This window comes from Vanessa tameamea, chromosome 6 (genome assembly GCF_037043105.1).
Source record: "Vanessa tameamea isolate UH-Manoa-2023 chromosome 6, ilVanTame1 primary haplotype, whole genome shotgun sequence".
NCBI lineage: Eukaryota > Metazoa > Arthropoda > Insecta > Lepidoptera > Nymphalidae > Vanessa > Vanessa tameamea.
Genome location: NC_087314.1, coordinates 1,185,874 through 1,211,800, shown reverse-complemented (window position 1 = coordinate 1,211,800; position 25,927 = coordinate 1,185,874). Strand labels below are relative to the sequence as shown.

At 31.9% G+C, this 25,927-nt stretch overlaps 1 protein-coding gene across 9 annotated transcripts in view; it reads left to right on the top strand.

The window, feature by feature from the left end:
* LOC113393181 (polypyrimidine tract-binding protein 2) overlaps positions 1-25,927 on the top strand; it is a 459,009-nt gene that overhangs the window by 162,503 nt on the left and 270,579 nt on the right. For 8 of the 9 annotated variants that reach the window (XM_026629923.2, XM_026629929.2, XM_026629925.2 and 5 more), the window contains one exon: positions 19,508-19,612. In XM_026629923.2, coding sequence (XP_026485708.1) covers positions 19,520-19,612 — 93 coding nt within the window. In that variant the 5' untranslated portion in view covers positions 19,508-19,519. Of the gene's footprint in view, positions 1-3,132; positions 3,140-19,507; positions 19,613-25,927 lie in introns of those variants that run through there. The other variant, XM_064215033.1, reaches the window with a different exon arrangement.

Here is a 25,927-nt window from a genome sequence, read left to right as displayed (position 1 = left end):
GGTTAAGAGTCAAAAGTTCAAACCACTGAGCCGTTAGAGCTTAACATTATATTCCTTCACATGTTATAATCGTCAAAAACTGTGCTAATGTTTCGCACAGATAATATATCTCAAATAACACCCATAGATTATTCTAATTAACCTGTTGTTGTAAATCAGGAAACATAAATATTAATGTAGGCGTTGTATTCAGTGCGGTTTAAATTCTAATTATAAAATCGTTTGTATACTTGTATCTGATATTATATTCGACTATCGAAACAGTAATCCGCTCAGTATACTCTGATTCGTGTTCACCTTAATGGAAGCATTTACGAATTTTAATATGTGCTCGTAAACATTGTATGAAAATTGTTTCACGTTTGCAGTCTTTTTTTTTTTAAGTAATTAGGCAAACGAATGGACGATTCGATGATAAGTGCCACAGGCTAAAGACATTGGTGCTGTAATGAATATTAAACATCCTTTACAACGTCAACGCGCCACTAACCTATAAAAATAAGATGTTATTTCCCCTGTGCCTGTAGTTAAACATTGTACAATACAGTTTTTTGTGGTTTTTTTTTAACTAGCTGTCCATTCCGGCTTCACACGGGTAAAATGAGTATATTTATACAAGTTTAAGATTAAAGACTAAACATTAAAAGAAAAATTCGTGTTTTTTTTTCTAGAAAAGAACGAATAACATCTCAGCTTTTTATATATTTCCTCTTGAATCACTCTGTCTATTGATGAAAATCACATTAAAAACCGTTGCGTATTTTAATACATCTAAACGTACTATTGGCTAATTTCAACGATATTCTGCCACATGTGTATTCCACCAACGCGCATTGGAGCAGCGTGGTGGAATATGCTCCATACCTTCTCCTCAACGGGAGAGGAGGCCTTAGCCCAGCAGTGGGAAATTTACAGGCTGATTATGTTTTATATTATGTACTATTGGCGGGAAGCGACTTTGCTTTATACGATGTACTTACTTCGGGTATACTACTGGAACGCAACTATTCCATTAGGTAACTTCGGATTCACTAACAGAATTGAACAATATAGTTAATTAAAAAAAAAAAACAGAGCCAACGTCCATACATTTTATGTACGTGCGTAATACAGGCACCCCGTCTCTTTCCCTCAATTTTATACTTTCATAGAGCCGCACGACTAGAGAGAAGTCAGGTGCAGATCCAGAACCTTGCTTATATTATGATGAAATTTTCTTCATTATAATTGATATTTGTATTTGAATAAGTAGTCTTATTAGCGTAGTTCTCAGAATGCGATATTGTAAATAAAAGAGTTAAACAATAACTACATAAACTGATTAAGAATTAGGCCGGTGGATTACCCGTTCTATATAGATTGAATAACAAGTCTAATATTGATATGTTCTGAATACTTTGTCTGTCAGAGAGAGATAATTTTTTTTTTATTTATTAAAATTGAATTATGAAATAAATGTTATAGCACTGCGAGAAGTATAAACCTTCTACAATGTGCTAATAACTATATATGCCTTTGCTTGTCATTACAAACTGACACACAGCAACGCGTAATGTTGTAAAATGTCGTTGTCGACACAAAGCCCAGTTCTGCACAAATGCCTATCACCATATGCGCGATCTATACATTAACATAAATATAACGTAGCACACCAATGAAAAGTCATTAAAATAATTTTATGATCAAAACCATCAGAATATTATACGCATCATTTGGGTTTGTATACGCGTTTATAATTGGTTGGGACAAAGGCGTAAAAAGAGCGGTTGTGTTTACCCGCCCGCATGCCGCCGCCGCAAGCGCTCTTCGCTCCGCTTGTTTAAGTTTATAATTAACACTACATTTTAATTAATATCTCCGATTCATTTGTAATTACGTATATTTCACTGAAGTCTCCGGTTACTATATGGAAGGTTTAGGTTGATTTTAATAATGACGTATTTTTCTTGTGAGTGAAAAGTAAAAGTTAATTTTATTATTGTTTATTAGTATCTTTCATATGATATCAGTAACAATGTTTAAATGTATGCATTGAAGTGCAGAAAAGTAACCTTATAATGTTTTTTTTGCACTACCTACACTACACTACACTTTCTCACACCGTCTCTAATTCTGTTGCGCCTCTTACCATGCCATGGTTAACTATCTTTCTACGAAGTATCTCGTACGTGAAACACGGTTACACTTATCCCATACAAAAGACCACAGGTGACAAACACACGTGGGCTTCGGGTCGGGCCGGTAAAAAGATATTGAGTTTTTCGATAGAAAATTTTTCAGTAACACATATCGGATTATGAGAGTGAGGAAAAAGAGTACACGCCCATGTGCTCAGTAACATGTCCCGCGTAGTCGACCGGCATCCCTTGATATTATCCGCCGTGGCCGAATTCGGATTCGGTTAGGACGACATCATCACTTAGCGAGACTGCACTCTACCTCAACACAGGTAAAAAATAATTAAGTTAATTTAATTCAGTAACCACTCAACTGCTAATAAGCGACCGAAAATGAAACTCGTTATATTAACGTCAAAAACAAGCTCACCCGCAACAATGTTGGAATCAAAACTTGACGTTTACCCACTGACTGTTGACATTAGCCACATTAAACAAATTAGAACCCTTGGAATGAACAATAGTGGAAAATGGTTATATTTTGCGTCGGCGAATTAAATGGACATATTACAGTTAGTGCGGCGTACCGGCCCGCCTGCGGCGAAACTGGGCACAAAGGTCGGAGCTCCGTTCTATTATTGAAAAGGGGTGATCAAAGCCGAACGATACGTTCCCATATATGGACCTTTTTCTATTTCTGTTTGTGCAGGTGTTTTTTGAATTCCCATTCCGGGTGCAATGTAAAGTTATTACGTTGCTGTATTGCCATTCGCTGTTTCAGTTGCTATGAAAATGGTTTTAAAATCATGGAAATGCCATTTTTTGGCGTATTGTTTCGTTTGTATATCCGTCGTGTAACGATGTTGTTTTTTTTTAACTTTATTGTCCTAGGATTAATTATAATGGAACATTTTCATTGAATTTTGAAACGGAGAGGGAACTGTAAGAAATTGTCACGCGAGGAAACCGCGTTATCCCCCCTCCAGGCGACTTATTTTTCTTTCTCTCCGTCTTCTTCTATTGTATACAGTTTTACATAAAATAAAATATAAACTTATTTTTTATTGTTGTTTTTAATTCACTCGAATTTTTTTAATAGAAATGTTATTGTCATTTAATTATTCTCAAACGTTGGTTTTTTTTTTGTGTAAGTTATTTAACATATAAAATATAACGAAGGAAACTACGTTCCAACCGGCACAACTATTTTTTTTTGTGTTTTCGTAAATTCGTTATTTTTAGACGAAAGTTAATCCACCTTCACACCATACTCTAGTTTTAATACGTACAAAGTTTCACGGACTTTTCTGCTGAACTTGTCAAATATATTTGGAAACATTTACTTCCTGATCTTTGATGGTTGCCCAGTGGTGATTACGATATCATCCAATCTCTAGGAAGACTAGCCAATTGTTCGGGACATGTGTGCGTAAGCACTCCTTGTCCGGATATTAACCTGAGATATCCGGTTCATCCAAGTGCTCAGTGTACAAAAATCTCTTTGCTAATTGAGAAAATAACAATTTCAATATATATTTTAAATAAAGTCGCGTTTTCCTGTATGTATCTTCTCGTTGATCTTATAAACTTCGGAATTTCCATTCTGTTTCGAGCTTGAAACTGTACATTTTTTAAATAATTTGTTTACATTAACAAATTCCATGATCATATTATATAATACACTTATCTACTAAGAATACATAGCATGTCTTATCGATACAAATAAAAATTTCTTAAATATTTTTAAAGAAAACTAACTATTTAATACTATTTGTTTATCGGTTCACTCCAGAGTGAAGTCGAGTGCGTTTGTTAAATACAATGGAACACGTAACCACTAAATTGGATTAATAAAATGTTTATTAAACACTTTATCCATTAAACAAGAGCAATAACGCTTAGTCAGTGAAGATTAAAATAATAATAATATATTGTCGTCGGTAGTGTTTATAAAACTCGAACGTCCCCGTACGCACGAATTGCGTGCGAGCAGACAGCGCTGCAGCTCCGGCAAATACTGCCATTTAAATAATTACTCGCCATTAGGTGTTCTATGTTCTATTGGCTTTGTCGAATGAAACCAGAGCGTCATGGGATTGGTACACATAATAGATCAACAACGCCTATACATTAACGGTTGGTTCCAAGATACATAGACTCTGTCAACATTTTGTAGTATTCAAGTACTAAACAATTTAAATCGATCAATTTAGTTTATACTGCTTGATATGTTACGACATTTTTATTTAAATGATTGAATTTAAATTTAATTAAATATTGCATTTTCTATAATTAGAAATAAAATTAAATATCAGACATCATAAATATTATTGTCATTAAATGTATTATATCAACAATAATATCTTATGCAATTCACATCATGATGTATTTTATACATAAAATAATAAAAATATGGCAATATTGACACGAAGAAGAAAATCTTTTATATATACTTTTTTGAAAGATATCCACGATAGCTAGTTAAATGTAAGTATACCTATTTAAAGTTGTATATTATAACAACTTTCTAACCTATAAAGTTTCATCACAATCGAACGAATGCAGAGACAGATGTATTTTTTTTATATCGATATACTTATTACAAAATAATCTAATTTATTTACTAAAATAACGAATACTCTAAAAAATGTACTGGTTTCGTGGAAAAAAAGTCACAAAATCTGATTCCGATGTTTAGTGCTGTGGGTTGAGTTATTTGTGCATTTTAATAGTCTTATTTTGTTAATACAGTTTGATGGTGTAAATAATGTTTTTCATATCTATATTACGATGTTTTTTTATCAGATTACGTACTTGCATTAAACGTATATACAGGATATGGACAAATAGGTCCACTTAGGAAATAAAACCAACAAAATCTAGCGTGGTCCAAATGTTTCGATAAAGCGGACTGCATTAAAAAAATGCCGTTTTTATCAGCCTGAATATATCTATAAAATGTTTATTTTAAGTAATCTAAACAAATCACTAAACAGAATTGTTAAAATAATTATTATGATTATATTAAAATAAAATTTCAAGGGTTTTTTTTTTGTGCAACGTTTATACATGTAACGTTTGACGCAGAACCATTTTTGTACATGTTTTATTCAACAACAATAAATATTTTAAACATTTCGTTTTGTAACTAACGACTGTCTATCTGTATCGATACATAGCAATAAGGTAAATTTATGTAAAGAATGTTATTGTTAGATATTTTTCAGTGTAGTTCATTCTAATATTTTTTTTCAAACATAGCTAAGTAAGACAAGTTCTTTTTAAGCTATATAAGTTGTTAAGTTGTCAATTTAGTTGTATATAATTAGTAAGAGAAGAAAATCAAAGCTTTTTTTTTAAATATTGTATTTTAATTACAACGCAAATGTTTTGTCATCAAATAATTAATACTTAGGATTTTCATTATACTGTTTTATGATCCGCTTCAAAGATAAACAAAGGCGTACAAAACGTGTTACATAAAACCAATTAGTCGAACGCAGTCCACAAAAAAAAAAAAAACCTAATAAAAAGATCCATCATGCCGGCAGTCGCTAAAAACATTTTCAAAGAATATCCAAATAAACCTAAACTCTACGAAGTTCCCACTCAATAACGTTAAAAATGAGCTCTCGAATAGAAACAAAATTGTTTTTCCGCCCAACAACATCGGTACGATACATCGCCAAAATGAAAAGTTTCTCCATCAACCACTGACGTATAGCTTGGCGTTTACGTCTTTATAAAAGAAATTGCCGTCGATCATACAAAGGAACTTAGACCTTAAGCGGAGGATGTACGTGCTCTAAACCACATTTTTGCCCCCTTTCGAATCGATGTTTTCGAACTGCCATCCTGTTATTGGTAAGCAATCCATCATTTATGGAGGTAACTAAGAAAGACGTTACGTTGGTTACGTCGCGCCAGTGAGAGCGTAGCGTCTCTGTTCTACCAAAGCGAGCCCTCTCTCACCGATAGAGGTGTATCTATTTGAATAGATTCTGATGATATTGAGCCGTAAGAGGAGTAATGGCCGATCTGGGTTCCTATGTACACATACAGAATGGGAGTAATTGCTTTCATTGACATGCCGAGCCCCCAAGCTGCGCGGAGAATGCCTCAATAATTAATCGAACATAACCGTTGATGGAAATCAGCTTATGGTTGATACCATGCAGGATTCAGTATTGGCCTATATACGATTTATAAGCTCTTAATACCGCTATTCGATAGATTACAAGTAGCCATCACTACGTACGAGGTATCAGTCTTTCGAAATTCAAACCATGTTTCGTTTTTAGTCTGTGCTTAATACAAATAATATTCTTTTTTTAAATTAACAATCATGAAAATTTTATTGGTTTTTTTTTTGTAATGTAAATTTACTGCGTTCCTTTTTTAAAATTAAAGAACTTTCGAAATAATATAATAATTTATAATTAAATTATTGAATCCAAACAAAAAAAAAAAACGAAATAAATCAATTTATTAAATATTAGAAAGATATTTATATATATGATTCGTTTGAATATAATATAGAAATTCTACAAAGATAACAGGAGGAAGGAACAGCGTCTATTAAAACTTAACAAAATGTGCTTAAAGTTTATATAATTATTAATGTGGCCTCTAGGCTACATTTCTAGCATTAAGTTACCTTTATCTTCTGTTCCAACTGAAATATCTACTTAGACTAAGTACACTTGCCCTGGGGTTAAACGTTGTATCCAAACACAACGTCGTCATAAGCCGAGCAAACGGCACTAGTTTTCAGCTTGTCTTCGCTGCGAGTATATGTAGAAATTTGCTCATCTCAAACTAAACGGTTTTACTAAATTGTCCCAAATTGGAATCAAGAAATTGGATTGTTTAAGATAAACTTTAAGTAGTTTTATAATATGTTGTCGAACAGTTAACTAAAGAATGATTTCTATTAACATATTTAATTTAATGGAAGATATCTTAGTATATAATATTTATGTAATGTGGTTTGATTTCCGAATCTATTATTAAGACTGCGATTTTCTAAAGAAGTATAAGTTCGTGTGTGTAGAAATAAAATCAAATATTAGACATCATAAATATTATTATCATTAAATGAATGATTTCAACAATAATATCTTATGCCATTCACATCATGATGCATTTTATACGTTAAATAATAAAAATATTGCAATATTGGCACGAAGAAGATTTTTTTTTTATATATACTATTTTGAAAGATATCCACGACAGCTCGTTAAATGTAAGCGTCTATCTATTTAAATTAATTATCGAAGTCTTAATATTATTAAGACTTCGAAACATATATATGTTTCTTAGAGTACGTTTCATCGTTTGGTTTTTGTTAAAAAATAATAATGTTTTTTACTCCATTACAAACGCAACACCGGACAAATGTCTGAGTAAAGTTCTTGGATATTTTTTGTTTAATTCCCACTAGCAACTTGGAGCTCAAACTTGAGCAATGTTGCACTCCCGTGTCTGGGAAAGCAGACAAAGCCATTCGTTCTGCCCTTCGTTACAGTTGAATCGAATTCTGCTCCCTGACCGGAAGTGAGAATTATTTAAATTACTCAAATAATAATTTAATCGTTTCGTTACGAAATTCATCTTCAAGAAAACTTACTAATGTACTTGTAATAAAAACAATCTCGTCCCTAATCCGTTTGCAGAATATATTAAATTCAGAAGCGCTTAAGATTTTCTTTAACCTTTTCAAAGACAAAGAATATAAATAATGTAACGACAACAGGACGTTTTGTTTAATAGTTAATATTCACAGCGAAATTAAATACTCCTAGAAAGAAATTTTAATAATTTGCGAATATGATTCTATTAAACGTCTTACCACGACCGCAATATAACTTTTTAAATTAACGCATGACGAAAACATTTGGAGGGTAAACGTAAATTTGGTTATTACAAAGAATACAATACAAGTTGATTTAGCTTTCTCTTTATGGAAAAAGTTCAATCATATTTTTTATTATTAAATTTTTATTTCGAAAACAAACGGAAGGTACGATCGGATATAAATTAAGTTTGTTGAATCCAGTTATATTTGATGATGATTGACGGCAATTATACTTCAACTGCTAATTAGAAAATAATGTCTGATACAGGAGAGAAATTGAAAACAGTTTCTCTATTGTATCAGAAATGGTTCTGTTAATGTTAGACCGTCGGCGCGCGAGTCGTGGTAGAACACATTTGAAGTAATACGTAATGTAAAGTATGAATTTCAGTTTGTACTAGACATAACTAGTTTTAACCGGTTTCAGTTTAAAGACATTGTGATGCATCAATGCGTCCTATTAATTAAACCAGTTTTCCAGATTAGTTAACGTTTCTATTTATTGCTCAATTTAGAATCGAACTGTGATATAAGTTTCGTCAATAATCGGCCGATCTAACTCAAATATATATTTATGGCTTATCGGACTGTTGAGATTAGCGCGGCGAAATACAAAAAACCTTTTAGTTTCATAACGAAACTACTTCGTGCGGATACAACAGACTTGTTGCTACTATATTTTGTTCCATAAGGTTATTTAAAAAGTTAAAACAAACAAACATTCTTCGACCAATCATATTAGTTTATTCTATCGAAAGTAGTATTTGGGGGGTGGTCTTGACATGAATATGATAATTTCTTAATTGTCAATTTTATTTAATGTTTGTTTGTATGTTTACTTCGTCTAAGGACTTTGTGCAAATACGTCTGGGTAGGTACCATTGGTCCTATGAGAAATGATATATGATATATTGGCAGTAGTGCCCACTTAACCATCAGAAAATTCATTTACCAGCTCGTCTATATAATCTACATTAAAAAGATTCGATCACATTACGAAAACAAAAGAACTATTATTATACAAGTAGCAACTTTTCACTATCCCAATGTTGGGCAGTATATCTCATGCACTATTAGTACATATTTTAGAAATTCTCTCATTCGTATGCAAGTTTCTCTACGGTGCTGTGTTTTCTATTACCGTCGATCACGAAGTGAGTCGTTAACTATGTTATTAGCACGCAAACGCCATATAATACCTTATATACATACATGAAAAAAATATTAAATTATGCGGAAACAGGACAGGAAACGAGTAACCACTATCTATACATTCGTTTTGTTTTTAATATGTAAGTTTGTTTTGTAACAAAACTCTTTTCTTTAAACTTTTTTTTAAATGCCATGCCGTGATAACTTTTAATTGAAACAACACTAAGCTAAAAATGTAATTACCTTTATTTTTAAACTATAAATGGTGTATGTTTTGTAAGTTGTCCTTAATAATAAAAAAAAAAAAGCCTGCCAAAATTAACGTTCTATGCTAGTAGACATAAATAAATATAAAGTTAGTTAAGTTATTATTATTTATTTACGTACAAACACGTAATATTCAAGTCGGGTGAATTCAGTACGTATGCTTTCACACCGGGTTTGAACTTCTGGTATTGTCAAGGGAACGAACGTGTGTTTCATTTAAAAGGTAATTGCTTAGAAAAAGTGTCTTAAATGTTGTATTTATGTGTTGCGAAATACTAAATTTTTTCAGTGTTCTTTCGCAGAAACTTTTGGATAGTTCCCACTTATAATTGTGCTTATTTAATTGTGTGTCTGATTGAATTTGAATAATCAAATTGATAAATCCAAAGCTATATACCAATATATTTTCAACTATATAATTTTTATGTATACATACATTTACAAAATACTATAATACTGTGTAGATACATAATTATTATAAATTTAAGCACTAGATATGATATAAAATAAAAAGATAAATTATTAATAACGTTAACTAGAAGATAAGGGACACCCATTAGTAGTAGTTGCTGGCTTACACCCAGTACAGATCTCGAGGTCTAAGGTTCAAAGACCGAGCCAATAAATTCACAGCCTAGAGTTATGAAGTAACAAAGCTGCGGAAAGTCGTCGTTCCTGTGCCTGTTTTACACTAAGATACGTACGATATAAGTAATACTGTTTGCGCATTCGTACATCGTTAGTATTTGTCTTATAGTTTGAATTTATGTAAGTTTGTATACGAAAGTACCTCTGGCCAGATATTCAACTGCTAAGTAAAAGCAATTCATGCTGTTGCGCGTGTGAGTTGAGTTTTGCTTATTTGAGCCATTTAAATTACACAAGAGCTTAACAACTCAAACCGCACAGGCAGCGTATCTACGGTTTGCTTCGTGCTTATTTTTACAAGGATTTAAAATTTAATATTTGACTTGTATGTATGCGGCTAAAATCTTATAATGTCAAATCGAATCCAAATAAATTGAAATCAATTTCAAGCTAAAATTTTTCTGATTAGTAATATCTACTATATTTATGTGACTTTTAATTAAATTGTTACTATTTTAATCAAACAGTTGGATGTGAATTTGGTCCAACTGACGATAAGTGGTGATCACCGGCTATAAACATTGGCTGTGCAACCTAAGTTGGTGGCGCATTGGTCGCCTAAGCTTGGGAATTAAGATTTCGCTCCTATGACTGTAGTAGCAGGCATCTTTCCAGCCGGAACATAACGATACTTGCGTTCTTTTTATCTACGTAAACCTAATACCTATTTAATAATCCATATTTTCGCTCGCTTTCGACAATTCTTAAAACTTTTTCGACAAAGAAACGAAAATAAAAAAGTTTTCGTAGTATAATTATTTTCATAAACTTACAATTTAATTATAATTCGTAGAATAAAATGACATACAATTAAAAAAAAAAGTTTAACAATAATTAGTTGGGGAGAAAATGTTTGGAAATTGTCTAATTTGTTTGTGACTTCTTAAAATATTTTTATCTTGATAAGTCTAATGAGCTCGAATTGGAAATAACTTTTAGTTGTAAAATACATATATTTACATATACATTTTCATAGTATTTTTCATAACTCGATGACCCAGTGCATGGAACACTTCAAATTCTTCAATAGCGTAGTGGATTAAGGTCCAAAACTTCTACATAGGAACGGAAGATAGCCCAGCAATGGGTCTTTTAATGGCTGTTATTACCATATATACATATATATATATATATATCAACTATACGTATCAGTATATGTAACTAACAAAATCAGTATGTACTAATTATAACATTTATGTTGATAATATCCTCCTTCTAATTATATCGTCTGGCAACTTTGTAAGTGTATGTTATTCGAAAGGAATACAATAATTTGGTATCAGCGAGCTGATCTGATATTGAACCCATACGATCGATATTGTAACTCTTCAGTGACTCGTAAGCCTCGAATTGGAGCTCATTTGATTTGTTTTGACTAGTCATACATAACACTGATAAAGACTTGCTAAGTTTTAAAAATTAAAAATTATGCTTCATTTTGATTCATTTTTGATTATATTGATGATAAAAAAGCGTGGAATTAATGCTTGTTGACTTCCAAGCAGGAGACATAACATACATATAATTGTATTTGACTAACATGACTGTATTTTTAGACGTTGAAAAAGAGTAACTACTGAGTTTCTTGCCGGTTCTTCTCGGTAGAATCCACATTCCGAACCGATGGTAGCTTTACTTTAAATAGTTTGTTAAATGACGATTCAAAAGTGCTTGTAAAAACCTACTCGAATAAAGTATATTTTGATTTGATTTGATTTGATTAGTATTTATTGAAAATAGGATTATATAAAAAATCTTTGCCAATTTATTGTTATCAAATAGAAAGGCTAGCATTCTTTCCACCAACCACGTGATCATGATATATACAGTGACTATTTTTTTTATTTGTAAGTAGTTAAGGTCTCAATGATAAAGAACATAAAAATGGAATAGTATAATGATGGAAAAAAAAATCAGACATTGATGTATTCAGTAACGGATTACGTAAAATATTTTACGCGACGCCGTAACGGACTCGTCAAAAAACCTCGAAACATTAATCATTCCAAATTGTGCCTTCGACTTATTTATAGTACACAGTAACACTGGCTCACTCATTCTTCCAAACGAAATAAAGTCTTTCGTTTCGCGGTAGAATGTATGATGTGGTTCCTACACAGCCGGGCTTGCTCAAAGCCTTACCAACAAAAGGTCTCGCTTGGATTATTTTGATTTGAGCCCGTAATTGATGATTTATAAATTCGTGTTGTAAGCATCGGAAATTCTCGCATTTAGTGATTTACCAAATTTATAATGGCAATATACAGGGTTGTTGGTAATTCGACGTATTCCCGTTAGGAGGTGATAGGGGTGACTATTTGCGATAATTTTAACCCCCATATGCATGATGCAAAAGTGAACCATTTTTGAGTTATCACGTTTTTTAGATTTTTTCAAAATAAGTCAAAATTGCAACTTCAAAAATTTATTTAAAAAAAAAGTTTCGATTAAAATCTACTTTTTTCTTCTGATTTATAAAAACGATTAAACACTGGATATTTTTCAATATTTAAACAATAATTATCGGTCCAAATTTAAAAATACGAGACGGAAAACGATATTATTTCAATATTTTTTTATTTTTTTCCCTCAAATATGCCTGAAAAACAATTCGGTCATGTTCGAATACGAATTTCCACCAGTGTCCTTTCTGATCATTTTATTTTGGTTGCTTTGAAATAAATTCCTAGTTTTTATACATTTTCGGAAAGCTAATTAAACGATTTTGTTTTTAAAATAATCTGCAGAAAAAGTTTCATAATGTTTTTTTTTGTTTTTCAGGCATATTTGAGGGAGAAAATAAAAAAGATATTGAAATAATATCGTTTTCCGTCTCGAATTTTTTTTTTAAATAAATTTTTGAAGTTGCAATTTTGACTTATTTTGAAAAATACTAAAAAACGTGATAACTCAAAAATGGTTTACTTTTGCATCATGCATATGGGGGTTAAAATTATCGCAAATAGTCACCCCTATCACCTCCTAACGGGAATACGTCGAATTACCAATAACCCTGTATTTTATATTGAATTTTATTTCTCACTAATCGCATATGATACTTTGATATGATGAATATACATTTCAATTTAGTATATTCCGTTATCACTCGATATCAAGAACAATATGGATTCACATTTAAAAGTCATAATGGCTCAGAGGCTGGAAGCGAACTCTTCGAATCCTCTGTGCGTAGAACTACAAGTCAGTAACAAAGTCCCGGGAACATTAACATCTTCCATCACAATGATTAAATTTACACATATTGCACGTTGTAATTGCGGAAAGTTATTAAGACAACAAACGGAAGTTCGGCTTGCTTGAGCTGACTTACAATGGGACTTACGGTCCAACTGTTTACAGTAAGTTGCAAGTTGCCATGCAACTGCACTGATTGCAACTTAATCGCCAACTTGCTTAGAACAAGTTTGATTCTTAAGGAATTCTGCAAACTAATAGCAGTTCAGATAGCGGAAAATATATCTTTGTTGAGGTAACTATCCGTTTTACTTTCGACTTTATATAACTTTCTGTTCGTTTGCAGTTTTGTTACCGTTTTTTGATATAATTAGCACTTTTTTAAATCTCGCCTTCGTACGCTTCGTGGAGCCATCGAATTATAAAGTTACGTCTTATTACCGAAACTAAATATTTGAAAGACGAATGAAAATCCACCGTTTCTTCGGTATTCAAACTATCGGTATGTTTCTGTAGATCATTAAATATTTGAAAATGGAATGAATAGTAATTGTTTAATATCAAATTGATTATTATTTACGTAATATTTTATGAATATTATATGAACGTTTATTTAATATCAAAAATAGTAGGTGAACTCAATAGAATTCTTATGCGTATAAAGCTTAAATAAAGGCGTCTATTGTGTGTCTGAGTTTTTTAGTGTGCGTGTGATGTACAGGGAGCAGTGTGTGTATATAAATATATGTGGATAAGTTCATTATAGTTCAAGTTTGAATCTTATTCATCAAATGTCTGCTTATCTACGATTGGGTTAGCATTAAATATTACCTGTAAGTGATAATAAAGGGAGCCGGCATTCACCGAGTTAATGAGGGAAAACCGACCACCGAAGTAATACACCAAAAACACGGGTAACGTTGAATAGGGGAGAAAATTAATCCTCGACTCATAAAGAAAGTTTGGTTGCCGATAAACGAATCGTACCAATTTTTAACTTACTATTCGGAAATTATCCCATCGGGTCAAATTTTTAAAAGTCCTCATGTCAAATCTTTAACCATTTAACTCGTTCGATATTACTTCAACGTTATATAGAGGATATCATAATTTACGAAAAAAACCATATCAAAGGTATTAACATACCTTAGAAATGAAACGACTGCCTACAGGCTGTTCTAAATGAAAGATGATACCACACATCCATACAACACAAGTAAGAATGTTTGTAAAAATGTGTGCGTGAAAAAAACACCAATCAGATTTAGATTGTAAAGACACGATAAGATTCACACATCTATGTTAATGATATAATAAAATATATACAGCTACAAAAACTAGATACCCAGTCAACACTTACGAACACAATCGCTAGCATTTCTCGCAGTCCGTTCGTATAAATGTTGGGAATTTGAAATAATTAATTAAATAGATAGGTAATTAATTAGTATTGGCTATTCAACTTGGGGAGAACGATAAAATAATTGAAACCGTCAACGTTATATAAAAGTAATCGATCTGCGTTAATTAATGATAAAAGGAGAGAAGTTTATTAAAAAGTATTAAAACAACCGGATAAACTTCATGTTTTCAATCTCAAAACGACGGTTTTTTTTTTTAATTACAGCCTGTATAAAGTGAAAATTGTGATGTTTTCCCCTGAAAATTCGATCAGACTGCATTCATGTATGAATAAATATTTGTACGTGAATGAAAATTCATTTTACAGAAGTAAGATATGATTTGGTCGGTTCGGTTATCGAATCACAAACAACTATATATATGACAGAACGAATGGAATATATATAAATTATTTCGCTTTTGATTTGTACGTTGCAACCTTACTTCGTGCCAAAATCGAAATCTTTATACGATACGGACGCATCGCAAGCAGCGTTTCGAATTTACATTTATAGTTAGGGAGATGACGTGGTTTTTTTTTTCTTTTGTTCTCTCTGTAATTCGAGTGGCTTAGCATTATTATTAGTGATAATTGTTTTAAAGGAAATATTATGTAAAGATCACGTTTGTAACTCTAACTCGAAAATAACTACGATAAGTTATACATAGAGTATGTATAAGCCTTCCAACGACAGTTTACAATCTCGCGAGATTCAGTTGACAATATTTCGGTTAGGTTATCGCTATATAGATTAATTAATTAATGATATAATAATATAATTAATCCAAAAAATAGGAAATATTTTACGTTTAAAATTATACGACAGTTTACAATCTCGTGAGATTGTTTATAAACTCGTGGTAGTAACAATTTAACGCTTTCATATACTGAGAGCCCAGAATTGTCAGCACTAGATTACTGTTTTAGCAGTAAGTTATTTTTTCTGATTTATTTGTACATATTTTATGTATATTAAATATATTTGTAATGAATTTTATTTATATTTTAAATAAACGATTGTTTATTTTTCAAAAAGGTTTTTCTTTTATATTTTGTATTGGCCTGGAAGCAACCGTTTCATTCTTAAGGCGCGTTGTTATCTACAAATTCATTAAAACCATCGACCGCGAAGAGGCAATAAAAATTTTGCAATGAGGTCATGATATTATCGTAACGGTGAACGCGGTACAATTGTCAATTCCGAAGACGTGTTCAGATTTAGTCATTATTTCAATCGTCTTCGTAAAGTACGAAAATATTTACATTGGCGAGACGCACTTGGGATTTGGGAGACAAAATTCTGATACTGCTTTATTCTATCAACATAGATTTCTATGAGTGAGGAAATTGTACGAATTTGCTGAGAGTCCACCTTAACCGGAAAAAAACATGTACAAAAACTAGGCGGATAAAAGTTTCCTATACTGATTTGCCTATATGTAACGGGCTGACCGACGCTGTCCCCAGAGACAACCCTCCCAACTATGCGTGAGCTGAGAAAGTTGTATCATTATGTCACTTACTAAAGTCCATTAATTACTTTAATGAATTATAATCTATAGTGTCGCTTAACTATTTCACCCCAACCGCATTGAGGTGTCACCTTGCTAATATGTTTACCTAGACGCTGATATAAAATACTGTTGTTATTCGCATACAATATGAGCCGAGATGGCCCAATGGTTAGAACGCGTGCATCTTAACTGATGATTTCGGGTTCAAACCCAGGCAGGCACCACTGAATTTTCATGTGCTTAATTTGTGTTTATAATTCATCTCGCGCTTGGCGGTGAAGGAAAACACCGTGAGGAAACCTGCATGTGTCTAATTTCAACGAAATTCTGCCACATGTGTATTCCACTAACCCGCATTGGAGCAGCGTGGTGGAATATGCTTTAAACCTTCTCCTCAAAGGGAGAGGAGGCCTTAGCCCAGCAGTGGGAAATTTACAGGCTGTTAATGTAATGTAATCAATGTTATTTGCATAGACTTTGCAAAGATAATTTAAGGCATTATTGAATACTAGACTCTAAACCGTTGGATTTGGTAGGCTTGAAGTGCAATAATTTTATACAATTGATAAAAATCATTTAAACTGTGTTGATGAAATTGATTTTGCATTAAAATTTATTTTGTCTGAGAAGGCTCTTATTAGTACATTTAAAACATTTTATAAAGTTAAATTGGATGTAAAGTAACCATCGATTCGGAACGTAGATTCTACTGTATAAATCGTTATGGAATTCCGTAGTTACTCTTTTATCAAATGAACTTACTAATAACCTATAAGTACTCGTGTAACTATGAACGGTGTAATACCCCTGCCATTGTTTTTTGTTTGTATAGTTTTCAATAGATACTCGTATCGAGTATTTTTTCTAAACAATTTTCATCCAATACGACCCCCGGGTTACCTATTGTACCTAGATGGAACTATTGCATAATCCTTAAAACAATTACCAAAAATTCAATACAAAGTTTACGCGTAAATTATAAAAAAAATTATAAATGAAAACAAGCATATTTTTTTATATATGTAATACAATAATATTGAAGAATATTAGTTTACTATCCCATCCTATATCACGAAGATAATCAGAATGAGCAAGAGTGAGATTTATACTAATAGTGATTAATTTGAATTAGTAATTTAAATATCGAATCAACTAAAAACCCAATTTAGTAAGAAGTCGTACACACTAGTCGTATCCGATTAAATATACATATTTAGCTATCAAGCGCATCGTTTTCGATTAGATTTTTTGCATTGATAAATGGAGTTTACAAACCGAGTTCGGTACTCGATAAACTATTTACACGAATCGAGGAGTTTATTCGATCGTTTCATGTTACTTGAAAATTTTTACCAATTTATTTCCTTTCATCTGTTTTCATTTATATCTCATTAAGTATATTAAAAATTGTGTATGGCCTGTTTCAATAGTTCGTTTCGTTCCTTTTTTTTATTTCAATTCAAAATTGGAATCTCGACAATGCAATGTAATATTTTTAGCGAGTCAAACTGCGGAGCGAAGTTAGTTTTATGATAATATTATTTATTAAAGCCTTCTCCAAAAGGTGCGTCATCTCGCGGTATAAGTTTTGGTAGTTTATTCTGTTAGGCATTACAAAAAAAAGTTTATTAATTTTAGTATTTTTTTTTTTTTAAATGTGTTGATTATGCAAAAGTATTAATTTATTCTGACTGTAAAACAAAACATGATTTCTTGCCGCATATTAGATCATAACATCAACCTAATACGCTCAATATTTAAAGTCGATTACTCATCAATAAAAAAATGACATAAAGAAATTCGAAAAACAATTCAGCGCCACATATGAGCACAAGGGTGCGAATAAAACATCACAATGTCGCCCTGTCCGTTTGTTCGACGCTCATATTTGTCACCGGCACCGGTAATGCCGCTTGATCTCCCGCGATGTACATTCACGCCTATATATTATTCATAAGGTTTTCAACTGGCGCACCGGCCCATACGGAATATTAGAGCACATACCGGTTTATATCCGCTTTTCAAATTCATCGCTAACTAAATTGTTTTCGACATTTTCGATTCCATGTAACGTGGGATCAGTGTGGTGTTATATGATTAATATATTAATTTCAGGTAAATTTACAATGAGTAGAAAATTTGAGTCTTACGTCGTACCCAATCATCACATATTCTACTGCTATTCAGCATTATTTACTATTGTTGTGTGCCAGTGTAATACAACCATAACTTATATAATATAATATATAATCTTCTCAGTATTAGTTCCCAACGTTGGTGCCGCAAATTCGCGACGTAAAAAGGGTTAACAGAGACAATTTCTATGATAATCACTTACCATGAGGTGGCCTATTTGCCAGTTCCGTCTACCTGTGATAAATAAAAATAAAAAATAATTCAAGACTGCTGAAGCACATCTGGCTCATCGAGCTTTATCGATTATTATTTGTTTTTATATATCATCTCGTATTCAGGGAGAATCAGTACATCACGAGATGCAGCATGAATGAAATTCTGCCACATTTAGAAACTTGGAATCAGCTCCAAACCTCCTCAGCATTAAAGGAGGCCTTTCCCAGCTGTGGGCTATGTATGGATTATTTATAAAAATTATATCGTCAGTAAGAAGAAACGCTAAAGCGCCAAAATTGTTCTTTTAGGAAAAAAGATGTAAAAAAATAATTTGAACCTCATTTCCAAAAGGCATCATTTTGGTGCTTCAGCTCTTCTTCCTCTCCACTGCCGAAATATATCAAGGCGATAGTCTAGTTTTGTTGTAGGGCTTAATAAGTCAAAATATGTTACATGAAAAACATATAAACAAAACTCTAACCAAATCTATCGTTTTACGATTTTTTTAGATTAAATTACCCGTGTACAAAGTTTTCTGGAATTTAGTACAAGCGTATAAATTATCATAAAAGAATTACTAACCACGCATAATCGGTTAACAGACTTCGGAAGTTCCAAAAATATACGAAAAAACTTAGTTAAATTTAATTCCAAGCTCCGGTTTCTTTCAACGTGTTATGTTTGTTTCAACAATAGTAAAAATCAGTCGGAATACTCTTGGAATTGTAAAATTCTATTTCAGTAACTCTCAGCGGTATATGCAAAGAGCCCATAGTACGAAAACTACAAAAGCTCGTGAAAAATGTATAGGAGATTTAAGTACCTATGTGAGAAATTCAAACAGACCAGTAGTAGAGTGAATTTTAAAATACATAAGGGCAGAGTATGAAATACGTCCAATGGATACTTGCGATGTTAATCCAGTGGTTTACGGTTGCAGATGTTGGGATAGCGGCTCGGATCATTATTGTGAATGTTTTCAAATATGACGTTTATATTTTAGGTTGGCGCAGCTATGATGTCCTGTCCCCTGCCCTTGCCGCTTCTGCCGGCCCTTCACCCTCAGCCTGCTCTGGCGTCTGACTTCCCCATCCACATTGGTATTAAGGTAAGAATTATATTCATATTAATCTTTTAGACACTTGGTGCCCATCTGGGTAGGTACCCACTCGCCACATACCCTACCGGAAAACAAGAATACTTAGTATTGTTGCGCTCAGGTTTGAAGGATGGTGATCCTGAGTGACTACAGGCATAAAGGACATAACATCTTAGTTCCCAAAGTTGATGGTGCATTGTAGGGATAATTAATATTTCTTAAAGTGTTAATTTCTTACGGCGGTGGTGACCATTTCCCATTTCGCTTACCTATTTGATATATATGAACACGTGTATGCAGTTTGTTGATACTGTTGCTAATTAAAAATAGTTTAATTGAAGTAACACATTAAGGCAAGGACCTGTGTGATCTGATATATTCCTTTGAAAAATGACTTTCTTCGGCTTACAATGTTTTGGCCTTTGCCGAGCAATGGACAAGGCATTTGGTGTTATTTTTTATACTTTTCCGTCTTTTTTAAGGCTTTTTTATTTTTAGTTTAAAAATATTATGCAGCAGTTTAAAAAGAGTTTTTATCTGTTCCATGTACAGAAGGAATAAAGATTATACCAGATTTTATGCTTCAATATCGTACCATTTATTGTGTGTGAGTGTGTACTGCTTCTGTTGGTTAGAACTGATTAAAAAAATTGCAAATTTGACGCGTACAAACAAATCTGTTCAATATTTTTTTTAAGTATTTACTATTTTATAAATACTTTAATACTATTTGACCTTGAGCTTTAATTATTTTCTCTGCTTTAATTTATTGTTATTTTTTTTCTAATGTTAATACGTATTTCATGTTTATTAATACCAACATTTTTATTTATTTTATATATATTTTCTTAACTTCAGTGTGACTGCGTTATCTTGTATTTCTTACTGTTTTCTCTCCCCCGTAGCGGCTATCGTATCTGTTTATAAGAGGAAAAATATATAATTTAATCCTGCCGTCTTCTCGACGAGTTTTAGACAACTTAAATTGCGAATGTATCAAAGCTAAATAATATAAAGTAAGCGAAGAATATAAGGTAACTTCTCAAGGAGAAACTTCACTGTAAAGGTGTTTTCACATAAGCGAAATGTGTTGAAAGTCCTTTGCGAATTATCTGTTAAGATCAAAGAGTTCAAATTTTATAAGGACTGATAATTTATCTCTATTTAATTTATTAAGGACTCATCTTGACAGTGCATGTGTATGAAGTATAACATTTTTATACGATAGCATTTTTCCTTCAACTTTCATTTTTTACTTAAAAATACTCGTCGTTTTGAGGCCATTTTTACTTTGCGTTCAGACACATATTTTACGATCGTAGTATTAATGAATGTCGCATACTAATTCATCTATTTAATTGATGACTGATTGGTCGAGCTCCGGTTGAAGTTCCACCTTGTAAGATCTTATTTTAAAATTCGAATTGAACATATTATATAAAATTAAAGACCTTTTTAAATTAATATAATTGTCGTTTGGTGAGTGGTCGTTACGTTTTAAGTTCAGTTGCTTAGTGAACGTTGGCCAGGACACTAACTACCCAGCTCAATGTTTCAACTCTCAGTGTTTAATGACTTATTGTAATTTCTGACTTTGAAAATACAGTGATTATGTCAAAACGTTGTCTCATTTTGCACAAAACCTGTACCACACTATATCATTCCAAGTCGTAAAGTTGAATCCATTTCTGACCAAATATCCTACATATTACGTATATTTACAGCATGTGCAGTCAACACTACGTTTCCAATTAATTAAATTAATATTAGTTTACGTTTTATTGACACGATGGGAAGTAATCACCTATAGATATGGACACATTGAGTGTAAAACACTCAATGTTTCATTGACATTACGGTTGAAGATTTTATACATCTAGTGGGTGTAATTACACTAGCGCATCCTTCAAGCTGGAACACATTAGTGGAGAGTGTTAATGTTTTTATTTGGTGGAATAAGTGATGAGTTATTAGTACTCATCCAGATATCAATATTTCACTTATGAAATATTGAAAACCGACTTACGAGATACGCTATTTTGACTTCTGTTTACATTTAAATATTATACATATTTGAGTTAATATCGTATGTCAACTTCTGACATTTTACGATCATATTTTGCTACGTCGTCGTTGAGTCGAGTTTCTTCTTGTATTATAAAACATCGCTAATTCTGAATTAACATCAATCACATATGATTTAAGATTTATAAGAATTCGTTTTCTTATATAAATAAAATATATGTATAAGAACGTCGTTTTACCGATATTAAGATGAACTTTTACTCAATTACCTTTGAGAGCTAAACCGTCTTAATTTATAAGTAGATATCGATTCAACCGAGTTTAATTAGTTTCCAGCTTTGAAACGTTCGCTTCATTTATTTCATTATTTGTGAACAGCTCTCGGACTGTTACACAATTGTTTTCGATAATTATGGAGATATTTGTAATTGTATAAATTGTTCGAATCGCGATCTATGTGATTAGTAGGCATTATTATTTAATATTATAACAAATTGTGTATTGTTTACTCGTAACAATGACTGATATGTTCAGCAGAATATGTAATTCAAATTTTATTGCTGCATTTTGTATTATTAAAACCTAATATGGTCTTTTAATTTGTTTACTTCCTGTAAAAGGCTGTGCGTAGGCCTGTTTGATAACGTCTACCGAAGAACAAAATATAAGTAATACAAAATAAAATTTTCATTTTTAAAAACTCGAACGGTTCGAGTTAAATTTGTTTTATATTAATATTCGCAAACCGGTGTCCCGTTTACACAAGTTAACCGTACGGAGTCATCAAAAAACTATTAAACTGCAACTTTAACGGGCGCTTGAAAACGTGGTATTATCACAAAAACAAGATGAGTGCACGCCTCGATGCATAAGTTTACTCATTAAAGTCCAATTTCCTCAAACGTCAAGAGAGCAAAATATGAAAAAAAAATTGTTGTTGCAAGCTTACTCCCTCGAAAGACTAACTTTATGGAGTGTACTCGAATAATGACCGGAGAGCATCGAAGTTATGCTTCTTATTTCAAATCGAGTTTTTTTACCATTACCCTGTGTGTCTCTAATTTGCCTGGGTGATTCAATTTTCAGCGGAAGACCATATTTCAGTAGTCGCGGACGAGATTTCAATTCATACATAATATTTGAATAAATAAATATGCATGAAAGCAATTTATAGAGGCCGCTAGGGTCGGCCGGCTGGGCGGCACAATATCGTAGCCTCATTAGTAGCCTGCTACGGCGCTACGATGCTACGGAACTATGTAGCCACTACGCCTTCTGTTGTTTTGACAATTCTATATGCGTTTGTTTGATTTAAACTTATAATTCTTTTTACACATTACAATAAAACCTATTGAATGATAATTATATATTAGGTAAATTATATAAAAATGTTATATTTAATGATTGTCTATCATAAATAGAAATGTTACAGTGTTCGAAGAAAAAATTAATAAAAAAATATTTATAAACTAATCTTTACGATCTCGGAGAATTCATTAAAAATAACGTCTTTGTAAATAATAAAATAACGCTGCGTAAACATCAGGCGGATATCACTAACGAGAACCGACGTCGCTGAAGAAAAAAACGACCAAATATTAGTGCGGTGCGACGCTAAATAACAGGCATTATCTCTTACAATATAAACGTCGCAACTTGCCCGTAATAACCGAGGCTCGCTGCCTAATGACGATCCGTCCGTCATATTACTGCGGTAACGCTGTCCCTTCCTAGCGTCGATATTACTATACTTGTCAACTTTTGATTGAATTAAAATTAACTGTTATCTAAATCGGTTATGTTATAATTGACAAAATCAAAATCTTTTTTATTCATGTAGGCTCATAAAAGCAGTTTAGAAGCGTGATGTTACAGTGTTGAATTATATATAAAACTACCGCTGGTTCGAGAAGATTCCACCGCGAAGAACCGACAAGGCACTGAGCTGTTACTCTTTTCCACCATATTCATTCAAGTCAGTAAAGTTCAATTAAATTTGTTTATATCCTGCCTAGAAATCAACAAATATTAAGTCCGCGCTTTTTGAAGTGTAAACTTCTTTAGTCGCGTTAGGAACATTTTGGTAGAGGAAAATCTTATAGGTTCGCGTCACCGACATGCTCATGACAGGCGCATGCGCGGCGGCCGTCGGTTATGCGCGTTAGATGCTTTTCGGATGGGTTAAATATCGTGTGTTCACGTCACCGACATGCTTAATAACAGTATTTCTGTAGCTATAGATACATCTGACGTATAGTGAAACATTGGGTATTTTATGTTTTCGTTGGATTATTATTTGAATTGTTTAATTGTAGAATCATTGTGTAGTGGAATAGTGAGAACTAAATAAGTATACTAATACTTTTAAGGTGAAAAATAAAGAAAAATATTTTAAATCTTCGTATTTATTTCGTAATAATTTCTTTTCTAATATTTTAACCATCACGAAATTAGTATTTCAAAGTAGCTTGGACGTTTTCTTACTACCATGGCAAAACAGATTTCTAGTTGTTTTTTTTATCGTGGATTTTGAAATTATTTTTTTATAAAACCTAATAATAATTTAAGAGTAATTTTTTAAAGTTTAAAATATGATTATTAATGGAAAATTATAGTTTATATTACTATTCCATTAAATATTTTATTTTATTTAAAAATTTTATATTTCGATATAACTATTTATTAATTTAAATTGTGAAAAATAAAATATATGCTTTACTATTTTTTGTAAAATGATTATAACTATAATTTCATATTATTAGATATAATTAGTAGAAAATTAAGAAAATATATTGTCATGGAATTAGGTTTATTTTAAAATCAAAATCGAAATCATTTTAATTTATTCATGTAGGCTTTTGAAGAACTTTTGAATCGTCATTTCACATATTTGTTTAGATGCTTGATCCTAAAGATGTCTTCAGACGGTGGTAAAAGCAATAATTGAATTTCTAGATGAAACAATTTAAATTGGTCGAATAATCTGAAACTCAGTAGGTACTACAAAATATAAAACGACGATCGATGTGATTTTTACGCGATACTTAGATAGTTTTAAATTTTAATTACTTACTTTACTTTATATAAGCCTATTGTATGTTTGGGAAGACAATGACAATTGAAAGTAGAAATTATTGTCTTAAGTATTGTTGAAATTGATGATGACAAAGACTCAAACAATGATAGTAATTTTAAAAATCAATTACATTGACATTTATGTAAATACAAATACCTACTATCCGTAAATAATATGATTATATTTTAATTTTTATTTCAATTAAATTATATATTTCTATTTTGTAATGATCTTGTTCAGACCGTGATATATTTGAATAATAAAAACCAAATAAACATGCATATAATTGTTGTTGGGAGTGTCAATAGACGTGAAAACCAGATTGATGTTGATGATTTTCATTGAAACATTCTTGCCCGCATATGTACGCACAATATTTAATAAATAACCATGAGTATAATCAATGATTTTAATGATATAATTAGAAATTGTCCCATTTCTTACATATCCAATGCGCCACCTACCTTGGAAACTGGTTCACTCACATTTCAAACCGGAACACAGAACTATAAAATATTGCTGCTTGACGATAGAATATATAGAATATATGTGATGTGAGTGGTACCTACGAAGACGGGCTTATATAAAACCTTACCATCCATTTTGTCCTGTTTGTTCTGTCATCAGTTCATTTTATAACTAAATTACATTAATCCTTACAAATATCAAAATGTTCGTATCAATATAGCACTTAAGACAGAAACACTCAATTTATAATAAACCATTTTTATACTTCACCACCAACACCTTACATCCGATTCATTCATTTGATAACAAAAGCTACCGATTACGACTTTTGATGTCACTACAAACTAACATCGTGACGTCAGTAAATTTTCGAGTAAACATTATCGTGGATATATTTGACAGCAATGGATCGAAATAGAAACGATTTCGCTCCGTCAAAGCGGTATAATTCATCCAGTGAAACTACCATCGAGGACTGTTGTCAGTTGAAGGCACTTGTCAATTCATCTTCCATCGTCAATTCGGTTAGATGAATGTGCATCGTGTTCGTGGTATGCAATAACAACGACACATGATACGCTACAAAGAACTTAACTAATATTTGTCTGATAATTAAATTATATTCTATGAAAAACTTATTTTATCCTAGTTCTCCTTTTCAATTTAAACATAGTTTTCATAAGTTTTATATATATTATAACTAGTGCTACTTGTTGTGTGTTTTGAATAAATAAATAAAATTATATAAAAAAAAA